Raw genomic sequence first — 12371 nt, forward strand, 5'->3', positions numbered from 1 at the left:
TTAAAAACATGTTTCTTGTATTGATTATATTATTACTTTGTGTTTTTTATGTCTTATAAAATATGTTTTTTGGGCCTGAACAAGATAAGATATAAAAAATACATAAACACAAAATATATGATTATGGCTTTAATACTTTAAGTCTAGAAGAGTTCATATGAATTTCCTGACTGTGCATTAATTTAATTCCTAACTGAATTCATAAACCATTCTTTAGCCTGAAACATTTCATTTGATGGGGAAAAAATGAGTTGGAATTTATACTTTACCTTTAAAACCTACATATACCAAAACACTTCTCATTTGTTTAAAATAAACCTGCAATTTCTACATAGCCACAGGCTGACATTAAAGACTTTAAATGTTACTGTTGAAAATTCTTTCTTTGTACAAAGGTGAGAGGTGGGAGAACCGGGACACAGATACAGAGGCGTACTTTATTTCTGTACACTTACATTGGCATACTGCACAGTCTAAATACTATCTTACACACGTACACACACTAAATATCTTGCAGCAAGGTCAATGATTAATCACTTCTACTTTTTTTTAAAGACCTGCACATGGAGTCTTATCATGTTGCTATGATTGACAGATCTTCTATGGGCCAAGAATGATTAAGATTAGGATTAGGATTAAGAAAAATACAAGAGATGGCTTATTGATAATTAATGATAATTAACTGTCTTCACAATAAGTCATTGGTGTGCAGAGTGAAGAAAGCTGCAGCCTAAATAAGAAGAAAACACACACACACTATTGGCACAGGGTTTGTTAATGATGGAGGGTCATCTAATCTGACTTAAATGTATTTTAATACTTTCTGTATAACCTGACCTACATTTCATCTTCTGCACCGAATACAGTGTCCAGGTTCATGCGACTTCCTGGGATCTGGAGCATCAGCTGATTGCCAGTTTGGATCTTGGTTTGGAAGTGGCTATGAGTAGTCCTGGACAATAAGTGGTAAAATTCTGTGTTAGAGCACACATTAAGGTTTAAAGTTTACATTCCTATTTAACCTTATTGTAGCTACACAGGCTAAAATAATTGCACTGACAATTCCTTGTGATTAGTACAGTATGTAAACTAAAAAGGTTTCTCAGCTCTCGCAGGATAATAGCCACAATGAGCGGAGGAGGCAGCTTCTTGTTGGGAGCAGGGCATGTTGGAAGACCATCTACTGCACTAAATGGCAAGGTGAAATATCAGGTTTTAAAATGACTGTGTTACCCAATTTCCCCCTGGGGATTAGTAAAGTATTCTGATTCTGATTATTAACACTCAATGGACACTGAATTAAGGGTCCATTAAATCAACAGAAATCATTTCAAATCAATATTCTATATAAAACACTATATATGAAGGATTTCAACAAAAGCAAAAATGCTAAGTGCAGTAATCACTTGCGTTTTGTTAACGAGCAGTTTATGCAAGGCATTGTGGGAGTTGCTGGATATAGTGCCTGCTTATGGAACTAAAGACATCAAGGAAAGTCATGTTCTGCAAAATGTTAATATTTATAATATATTTCATATTACTGTAATATTTTACTTTGTGCTTTATACTACACTCATTAATAGATGCTAGAGCAAGCACAATGTGCGTGCAAAATATAATAGAATTATATTGACTGATATAAAATATGTCATCTTAATTTATATTTCCTAGAAATCTATATTTGGTTAAAAAAAATTTTTGATGGCTAAAGTGATACTCATGGAGTTTGGACAAATACCTGTTACCTATTAAATGTCAACACTTTTATTGTGAATAAATGGACTTGGCTAAATCCCAAATTGCATGCAAGCATACATCATACTAATGGCCAAAACTATTGTATTTCCTACGCAGCATGCAACCGGGCTGTATAGTAGGCTTAGAGTAATTAAACTATTATACTTTAATTAAAGGTAATTAAACTATTATACAATATTCATTCATCTTCTACCGCTTATCCGAACTACCTCGGGTCACGGGGAGCCTGTGCCTATCTTAGGCGTCATCGAGCATCAAGGCAGGATACACCCTGGACGGAGTGCCAATCCATCACAGGGCACACACACACTCTCATTCACTCATGCAATCACACACTAGGGACAATTTTCCAGAGATGCCAATCAACCTACCATGCATGTCTTTGGACTGAGGGAGGAAACCGGAGTACCCGGAGGAAACCCCCGAGGCACGGGGAGAACATGCAAACTCCACACACACAAGGTGGAGGCGGGAATCAAACCCCGACCCTGGAGGTGTGAGGCGAACGTGCTAACCACTAAGCCTATATATATATATATTGTAAATTGTTACCTGTAAGTGCTTTTCACGTGGTCCAAAATTCTGCACAGCTTGTTTACTTTTTTCTGCTGCACTGAAAGATGGGCTTTTATGAACATATAGCATAACATTTACATTATGTTACCTTTACATTTTGTGTTCTATTATTTTCAGAGTTCAACTACATCCTCCCCATATAATTTCAATGCAGAACGTTCTGATTGAGTTACAAGAAAATGTAACACAAAACACTAATAACAAACAGAACAAAAAAACAGTTATATGTGTTCTATAATGCAGTAAACTTTCCCCTTTACTTAAATCACAACTAAAAATTTATTTTAAAAAAGTTTATATTTGAGCTGTCAGTCAAGATTTTACAGCTACAAAGCTACAATTTTGGTGACAGGAAAAAGTTATAGACAGCAGCTTCAAATGAGCTCAGAAAAAAATTGTTGACAGAGAGATGATGGTTTCTAACAGCAAACTCGATGCAAGTAGCCTACACGTAAAAATAACATGACACATGTACATTTACTAAAAACCCTCACATATATATTTAAATATTTGTGCATTAGTGTAAACACGAACTTTACACAATCCTTATGCATATTTGAGGCGAGCAACACAGCAACGTAGCGTGGCTCAGATCCGGGCCAAATCTGGCACAAGCGGACCGGATTTTGATCGGATCTGGACCAAAGCTAGGCTGTTGGGGAAGCACACACTTATATAAATAACCACACTCTAAAAAACGCTGGGTTGTTTTTTCAACCCAAATGCTGAGTTGAGGCCGTTTGGTAAAACTTTGGGCTGTTTTAACCCAAGTTTGGGTTGAAAATTGTCTTGAGCTATAACCCAGCGTCGCTGGGTTGGGAACACGGACGTTAAAGAGAGCATACACGTCAACGTGAAAATCGGACGACACCAGTGCGCGAAGCCGCCATCTTCCTTTGCGTCTTCAGATAAAAGCGAGTGAAATTCTGTCTGAAACGTATGTTATTCAATATGTTTTTGACGATGTTCATAGCCATAAAAAAATCTGCTTTACTGTATAAACTAATGTTATAAGGCTTTCAGTCAGTTAAACTGAGACTACCTCGCGTCCGTGACAGCCGTGCTCCGACTTACGACAGATCCCAGAACAGTGAACAGGAGAGCGCGCGTGGCATCTTCATCGGAGCTTGGAAGGAAATAGAGTAAATGCTTTTTATATATTACTTGTGTACGTGTTAAATCTACTTTATTATAAATGATTTTGTGTTAGATACGGTTTTGATACGGCGGAGTTTACTTGATGGTAACGTATTTTGCTAGACTTAAGTAAAGTTGGCCGCATATTCACAGATTGGAGTTTCCCCAGTCAATAACTCCTGAACTAAACGCTTTTATTACACAAACAACACCTCTTTTCTATAGTAGTAATGTAGAGAGGCAGCTACAACTAGTGATGGCCAGTTCGTGAACGAGTCGTTCTTTCGAACCAGTTCTTTTTAGTGAACTGGATGAACCGGTTCACCAAATCGGACTGATTCGTTCTAAACAGTTCGCGTCTTGAGTCAGCGCTGATCCACAAGTTACTAAAGTTACTCACTTTCGGTCATGCCTGACAGCCCCTCCGACTCTAAATAAACTAATATCCCGGAGTTTATGTAACTCTTGTACACTGAACTGAGACATGTTGTGCTGAGAGAACTGTGAGCTCGAGCTGTTGATACTGCGCATGCGTGAATTACTGAACCGATACAGCGAATCATCAGTACAGAACTGAGAACTGTCTCTTTCGGACGCGTCCGAGAACCGATGAACTGGCACAGCGAATCATCAGTACACTGAACTGAGAACTGTTTCGGACGCGTCCGAGAACCGATGAGCTGTTGATACTGCGCATGCTTGAATAACTGAACTGGTACAGCGAATCACCAGTACACTGAACTGAGAACTGTTTCTTTCGGACGCGTCCGAGAACCGATGAACTGGTACAGCGAATCATCAGTACACTGAACAGAACTGTTTCGGACGCGTCCGAAATACTGTTGATACTGCGCATGCGTGAACCTTCAGAGCAAATTATACATATTGGGATATGCATAGTAACTAGTCATAGGCTAAAAATTTATTATTAAACAAATTAAAAAAAAAAAAATCACTATATGTCACTCAATATATGTCAGTTAATTTTACTACTGACTATTGTGCAGGTTAGTCTGTATTTTTATATGCCGCTTTTTGTAAGTTGATGAAGATTAGTTTATTAACTTTATATCTTTAAGACACGTAAAACATCCACGTTTGCACATCAATGCCTGTACTGGGTGTTTAGTTGCAAAACTTAAATGTAAGAAACGTATTCAACTAAATGTTACGTATTCAACTAACTTTTCGAATGTGTTAAATTGATTGTATTAATATCTGCCGGCAGCGGGATGATGGAATTTGCGTCATTACGTCAGGACGTAAAAGAACTGGTGAACTGGATTTTTGAACTGATTCATTAAATCGAACTGTCCGAAATAACTGGTTCGCAGAAAAGAACCGAACTTCCCATCACTAGCTACTACCAAATTTTCCTCAAAATCAGCTTTCCTCCTTGGTGGACAAAATACATAAGTCTCTATATGCAGACGACTGAGAAACAGATTCCAAGGGACCGTCTGCAAAGTGCAAAACCCGGAAAGCGAAAACTAAAAAAACAGTCAATAACATCACTGTAATACACTGTACTGTCACCAGCTCACACATCACTGATGTCCTGATAGTTATACTACAAAACTTATTTTGGAGGGAAATGTCTTTTTGTATAATTTTTATGTTATTTTATATGAAAAGTTATTGACTTTGGCTTTTCGGGTTTTGCACTTTGCAGACGGTCCCTTGGAATCTGTTTCTCAGTCGTCTGCATACAGAGACTTATGTATTTTGTCCACAGCGGAAGAAAGCTGATTCTGAGGAAAATTGGGTTGTAGCTGCCTCTTTACATTACTACGATAAAAAAGAGGTGTTATTTGTGTAATAAAAGCGTTTAGTTCAGGAGTTATTGACTCGGGAAACTCCAATCTGTGAATATGTGACCAACTTTACTTAAGACCATTTTATTTGTGACACACCCAGAATAATTTAGATAATTTAGGAGCAATTCTTGGATAAAATTCCTTTTGACTGACATTAATATTTTCTGTGTAATTAGTTGATGGCAGCAAGCAGTGTTCCCTGGTGTGGCAGTTTCTACAGACTGTGGTGTATGGACTTCCTGGGGAGGAGACACCAGCAGTAAGAGTTCTGCCAGCATTCATTTTTGCAGACAAACTGTAACTTTTTTTTTTAATTTTATTATTGTTAATTAAACTGGGGGGCACGGTGGCTTAGTGGTTAGCACGTTTGCCTCACACCTCCAGGGTTGGGGTTCGATTCCCGCCTCCGCCTTGTGTGTGTGTGGAGTTTGCATGTTCTCCCCGTGCCTCGGGGGTTTCCTCCGGGTACTCCGGTTTCCTCCCCCGGTCCAAAGACATGCATGGTAGGTTGATTGGTATCTCTGGAAAATTGTCCGTAGTGTGTGAGTGTGTGAGTGAATGAGAGTGTGTGTGTGTGCCCTGCGATGGGTTGGCACTCCGTCCAGGGTGTATCCTGCCTTGATGCCCGATGACGCCTGAGATAGGCACAGGCTCCCCGTGACCCGAGGTAGTTCGGATAAGCGGTAGAAAATGAATGAGTGAGAGTCAGTTAATTAAACTGTGTATAGTTAATAAACTTTTATTATTACTGTGACCTGACTGCTTCATTGGATTCTGTGTTCTTTAACTTGTACACTGTTACATGAAATGTTTTCATATTTCACACACATTTAATTGGAAGTAAATTTTCCTGACTGCAGTCAGTTTGATGATGTTCATTATTCTAAATTCTTCTATTTTTCTTACACAACACTACAATTACATTGCAATTTATTGATTCTTACTGATGATTCTTATATCTTCAGATATTGAGGTTAATGTAAATTGTTATGAAATGTTTTCATATTTTAAATTTGTATTCTTAAAGTAAAATTTTCTGACTGAAGTCAGTGAAGCATTTACTGTGATATTTGATAGATTTACATGCTGTTATGACGAAATCAGCTCTGTATATTAGACATATTATATATTAGATTTAAGGTTTGCTATTTTAGCCTAGACATCCTTTACAAAAATAAGAAAACGTGTATTAATAAAACGAAGGATGACATTTTATTTAGATCATCTAAACTGCTTCCACATACCTCCGTGTTTCCCGTGGGCGGGGTTTGATTACCGAACTAAGTATTGCTGTAGATTCATTATTTTAATCAATTAAATTTCTGACCCATTTTGGGTTAAATTCAACCCAGCAGTGTAGTCATTTTTAACTAATAGTTGGGTTAAAATCACAACCCAGAATGCTGGGTTAAACATGATAACCCAACTAGCTGGGTTAAAATAACCCAGCGTTGGGTACGTCCCTTTTTGACCCAGCGCTGGGTTGCCAAAATAAACCAAATTGGGTTGTTTTTAACCCAGCAGTTTTTAGAGTGCACAATGTACATTACTAAAGGAACAGATACAATTTATTTAGACACTAAAGTAAAACGTATACTTTACATTTTAATACTTACATTTTTATTTCCCTACTTTTAAGAGTTTTTGTCCACACACACATTTTAACTTACTATATGCATAGTCTAAAGTTCACATTATGATGTATATTTTCAAGTTGTATGCACAAGTGTTTGTGAAGAAAAGCTAAAAAATAAATTCAATATGCAATGTTTTAAGTAATTGTTACTCATCATATCACTTTATAGTTGTTGAGAGAACAAATGACTTTACAGTTAGACTGAGCAGCAGAGGAAGGAAGAACTGCTCTGTGCGGAGCTCAACTACAACTACAAGATTCACTACTGTCTCTCTTTTACTGCTCTGTGTGCAGGAAAATAATTTCAATATCATCCAAATGATGTCCGCTTAGAGCACATTGCAATGACTGACCAGTTTCTGTAAGTTAAACCTTTAGGGCACTGTTTAAAGCTTCATGCATGTTCTACACCACCATCAGCCTATATATAGTTCTTAGGCAAAACTGTGCATATTCAGTATTCTTCTGCATTGATTCTTGTTTCAGATCTTTTGTTAAATATGAGAATGTTGTTCATAACTTATTTCCAAATCTTTACCAAATAAGTGTATAGAAGCTACAAAAAAGAAATAACTTTGTTGAATAAATCATTTAGTACATTCCGTGCATCAGGCCCCACTTTTCTGTGCATTGTTTTGTACATTCACCTTTAAGATTATTGCTAAGTCAAATATGCATTAAAATAATACTTGTCAAAGTACCACTAAATTTATATTTAAATCTAAAAAGAATGATTAATACATGCAATTAGACTGATGTACAAATTTTAAATTTATACAAATATCACATTGCATTTGATATAATAAATGCCTCTGCAAGAGCTATTGGTATATTCATGTTTTATGTCTTTTTTTTTATTAAAGAAATGATTCAGAATAATACAAGAGATGGCTTAATGATTATAATTATTTAATAAATATAATATAAATAATTAATGATATTTAACTGTCTTCACAAGTCAAGCAGAGTGAAGAAATCAGCAGCCTGAATAGAGAGAAAACACACACAGACTATTAGCACAGGGGGTGTTAATGAGGGAGGATCATCTAATCTGAATTAACTGTATTTTAATACTTTCTGTATAACATGACCTGCATTTCATCTTCTGCATCGAATACAGTGTCCAGGTTCATGTGATTCTTCCTGGGATCTGGATCCTGGCCAGTGTACTGGAGGTGGCTAAATAAGTCGTCCTGGACATCAGCTGACTGCCAGTTTGGATCCTGCCCAGTGTACTGGAGGTGGCTAAATAAGTCGTCCTGGACATCAGCTGATTCCCCGTTTGGATCCTGGCCAGTGTACTGGAGGTGGCTAAATAAGTCGTCCTGGACATCAGCTGATTCCCCGTTTGGATCCTGGCCAGTGTACTGGAGGTGGCTAAATGAGTCCTGGACATCAGCTGACTGCCTGTTTGGCTCCTGGCCAGTGTACTGGAGGTGGCTAAATAAGTCGTCCTGGACATCAGCTGACTGCCAGTTTGGATCCTGGCCAGTGTACTGGAGGTGGCTAAATAAGTCGTCCTGGACATCAGCTGACTGCCAGTTTGGATCCTGGCCAGTGTACTGGAGGTGGCTAAATAAGTCGTCCTGGACATCAGCTAATTCCCCGTTTGGATCCTGGCCAGTGTACTGGAGGTGGCTAAATGAGTCCTGGACATCAGCTGATTCCCCGTTTGGATCCTGGCCAGTGTACTGGAGGTGGCTAAATGAGTCCTGGACAATAAGTGTTTCTGTGTTACAGCACACATTAATGTTTAAAGTTTACATTCTTACCAAACCTTATTGTAGCTACACAGGCTAAAATAATTGCACTGACAATTCCTTTTGATTAGTATGTATTACTATGTATATTAGTATGTATTAGTAAACTAAAAAAGGTTTTTCAGCTCTAACAGGATAATAGCCACAATGAGCGGAGGAGGCAGCTTCTTGTTGGGAGCAGGGCATGTTGGAATCCAAAGATCCTGGGATACAGCAATGGTTATCTGCAACAAAATGAACACAAAACAATGAAGGCTGACAAATGGCTCACTGTTGAGTAACATGTTAACCACACCTCACTAATACATTATTCTGAAACAATATTACAATACAGTGCAGCTCCTAGTGTCCATCATCTGGACTTCTGTCAAGGTGAAATATCAGGTTTTAAAATAAATGTGATACCCAATTTCCTTCCCTCTAATGTACTTAGATTTCATACCTCCTACATCCTCCCCCCTACATGACGGGGAAATTAATTGGTTATGCTAATTAATAGCATATTGGTGTGTATGTGTGTGATGGGCTGGCATCCCAATCAGAGCACCCAGTTTTATTTTGATAGGCTCTGGAGCCACTTTGAAACTGACCAGAGTAAAGTAGTTACTAAAGATGAATGAATATATATAAATTAAAGAATAAATTATAGCTTGTTCAGAACATCTACTGACCGACCACAGCAGAGATGTCAGGTGAATTCACCACTGGATGAAAAGTACTTGGGTGGTTGGAGACATCTTGCCCAGTGGCAAGCTTGGCCCTGTTGTAAGGTGTGAGTCTCTTTAGATTCGCCAGAAGCTCCGGGTTGGCCCGTTTGAAGTTGGGGTTAAAATAGTGCTGTATGAACCTCACTTTTGTCAATGAGATCTTATAGTCTGGGCAAACTTTTGTGAAGCCATACAGGTTAAGCTGACGAACAAAACTGATGAAATTAGTAGTTCTGAAGATCCTCTCCTTGTTGTCTTTAGACAGCACTTCAGCTTTGAAGGCCTCTGGACAGATCAGGATTCCTTCCCCACTGTCATCCCAGCAGATTGAACAAATCTGAGGATCATTCACCAAATTCCACAAGTTGATGGGAAAGTTTCTTTGGTTGATCCGGACTTCCATCCCAGCTAAATGATTTATAAACAACAGATAGGAGCTCAGTGTTATTGAACTATAGATGTTTATACAGCTAGACAATTGCTAACTAGATTGTGACAGTTGATCTCTAATGCTAACTAGTTAGCAGGGCGGCTATCGAACACATTCATCCATCTTCATTAACAAATGATTTGTAAAAGAAAGAAAGAAAGAAAGAAAGAAAGAAAGAAAGAAAGAAAGAAAGAAAGAAAGAAAGTGGGAGAAATATTAATAACTCAAAAATTGTCATCATCAACAAGCTAGCAGCAGCTCTCTTGAGTTGTCTCGGCTGCTGAGTGGAAAATAAATGAAAAAACAAAAGAAACACGATCGGTTTATTTCTGATATCTGACTATTACATATAAAAATACCTGATATCTCGGCTCCTTCTGTTGAATCGACGTTTCCACTCATTTTCAGAAGCGTTTAAAGTCGGTGTAAGATCAGTGTAAAGCGTTTATACAGAAACTCTTAAGAACTCGCGGACCTCGGGAGTTAAAATTTAAATGCAAACAAGTGGACGCGCAGAATCTCTGACGTTTGTTTTTGAGAATATTTAGTTTTGACATTTCAGACAGATGATTTTGTGATTAGTGAAGTATTTAGTTTTTACCTGTATATTTAGTTTATCGAGATCCGGTGTGTAATAGAAGTGCCCTTCATTTTTTCAGCAGTATATATAAGGTGATAAGTATTAAAGTTCGAGGGTTGTTTACGTTAAATCGTGCGTTAATGTGAGCGCGCTTCCTATTGGCTGCGCCGGTGACGCTACTACGTGCTGATTTGAATGACGTGCAGTAGAACAAGGAAGAAGTCCTGTGGGTGAGAAGCATGTTGTAAGAATAAACGTTCAAGAATTCATCTCATGGTGAATGTTAGACACGGTTGCACACGGTAAACGAGATGAAACGTGTTTTGATTAGGTGGAGCTCACCTACAACTACATGATTCACTCCTGCCTCTATATTACTGCTCTGTGTGCAGGTCATCACTTTTTGTTTACTGACTGTTTTGTGCAAGCTAGTTTTGTAGTACATGTGAAACTCACAAAATAAGTTTATTTTTTAATATAATTATTACTTTTTGTTCCCTTTCCCTCTATTGAAATGGTATTTTATTTTACTCTGATTTGTATAATTAAATACTAATGAAGTTTATTATGGAAAAAAACAGTGTTGTAATGTAACGAAGTAAAAATACTTCGTTACTGTACTTAAGTAAAAATTTCACAAAATAAAATCAGAAGAAATGTGTGCGACTGCAATAAGGGAGGTTTGGCGAATCACTGCTAATAGATTGCATTACGCACGTCCGCACGCTCTATGGAGAAGCACAGACACGCGCAGCGTGCACGCGCAGTCAGAGCTGGAGGCATTTATCTATAACGGCGGCAACCAAAAGCAACCACTATTCTTATTACCAGAGTTGATAGCACAAACAAAATATTAATCCAATATCAATACTAAATAAAAATAACATTTATTGATTTGGTCTTTGTCTTGTGAATATTTCTTTTATTAATGACTGCATTCATTAGACACACTGTTTGTAGAGAATGCACACATACATGAACTGATCTGATTCAAGACTGGCATCATTACATCATGCATAAAATTTTGGTGTCCACTTTTGCCATTTAATAATCCCATAACTTTTGGCTTACTATGTAGTCATATAATATATAATATAAAACTCTTCTTGTTTTAAATTCTCACTGAGGGCTAAAACCCCCTAAAGATGAAACCCTAGAACCGTCCCTGCTCTTATGCCTACTGAAAATCACTGAAATTTTACTTTATACTTTTACTTCAAATACTTAAGTACATTAAATATCAGAAAATTACTTTTGATACTTAAGTACAGTAAATATCAGATACTTTAAGACTTTTACTTGAGTAATATTCTAAAAGGTGACTTTCACTTCTACCAAAGTCTTTTTCTAGTACGATACTTGTACTTTTACTCAAGTATTGCTTTCTAGTACTTCTAGTACTCTAGTATACAACACTGGAAAAAACACACAATGACATGTATTTAATCAAATGGACACCTAGGGTGGCAGTAACCACGACGTCCCCATATTGATACAGATTCAAGTTATGAGACAGATGTGTTTATTATTGAAGTTTGTGTTCTTATAGAGAAAATGTAATACAGTTTAACTGCAAATGGGATTTATTTATTCTGTTGTATAAAGTGAACACTTAAAAATTGTACAGTTATTACAAAAATACTCTTTTGGACAAGAGGACAAAGATGTAAGGTGTTTAAAGGAAAAATGGTAAACATGATTGATGTTAGACCAAAAATAGGATTTAAAGGGAAAATGTTTGTTTTTGGGTTCATACAAATGTTGATAAGTTAATGCTTGTAAAATATGTGAGGATACATTTATGTGAAAACAGACCTTTGAAGAATATAAAGGCTTCATGTTGTCCAGATGTGGATATAACCTGTGCTTCAATGCAAAGCAGACAAAAATAACAGGAAATGATTCATGATTGCAGATGCAAAGTTAAAATGAAGTTGAAAATAAAGATACTCCGAGTGAATGGAGAATGA

The 12371-nt window shown here is 37.2% G+C and overlaps 1 protein-coding gene across 1 annotated transcript; it reads right to left on the reverse strand.

The window, feature by feature from the left end:
* Window positions 1–8747: 8747 nt before the first annotated feature.
* LOC132842366 (heat shock factor protein 5-like) lies at window positions 8748–9794 on the reverse strand. Its single transcript, XM_060865056.1, has 2 exons — window positions 9356–9794; window positions 8748–8908 (listed from the first exon to the last, which is right to left on the reverse strand). Exons 1-2 carry the CDS (start codon window positions 9792–9794, stop codon window positions 8784–8786), a joined length of 564 nt encoding a protein of 187 aa, XP_060721039.1. The 3' UTR covers window positions 8748–8783.
* Window positions 9795–12371: the final 2577 nt, after the last annotated feature.

This window comes from Tachysurus vachellii, chromosome 3, assembly GCF_030014155.1.
Source record: "Tachysurus vachellii isolate PV-2020 chromosome 3, HZAU_Pvac_v1, whole genome shotgun sequence".
Taxonomy (NCBI): domain Eukaryota; kingdom Metazoa; phylum Chordata; class Actinopteri; order Siluriformes; family Bagridae; genus Tachysurus; species Tachysurus vachellii.

Excerpts from the sequence above, each read along its gene's own strand:
- LOC132842366 (XM_060865056.1), bottom strand. The coding sequence starts at position 9,794 with ATGGAAGTCCGGATCAACCAAAGAAACTTTCCCATCAACTTGTGGAAT. Across the intron at positions 8,909-9,355 it reads TGACATCTCTGCTGTGGTCG|ATAACCATTGCTGTATCCCA; the intron begins GTCAGTAGATGT and ends ATTTTGTTGCAG.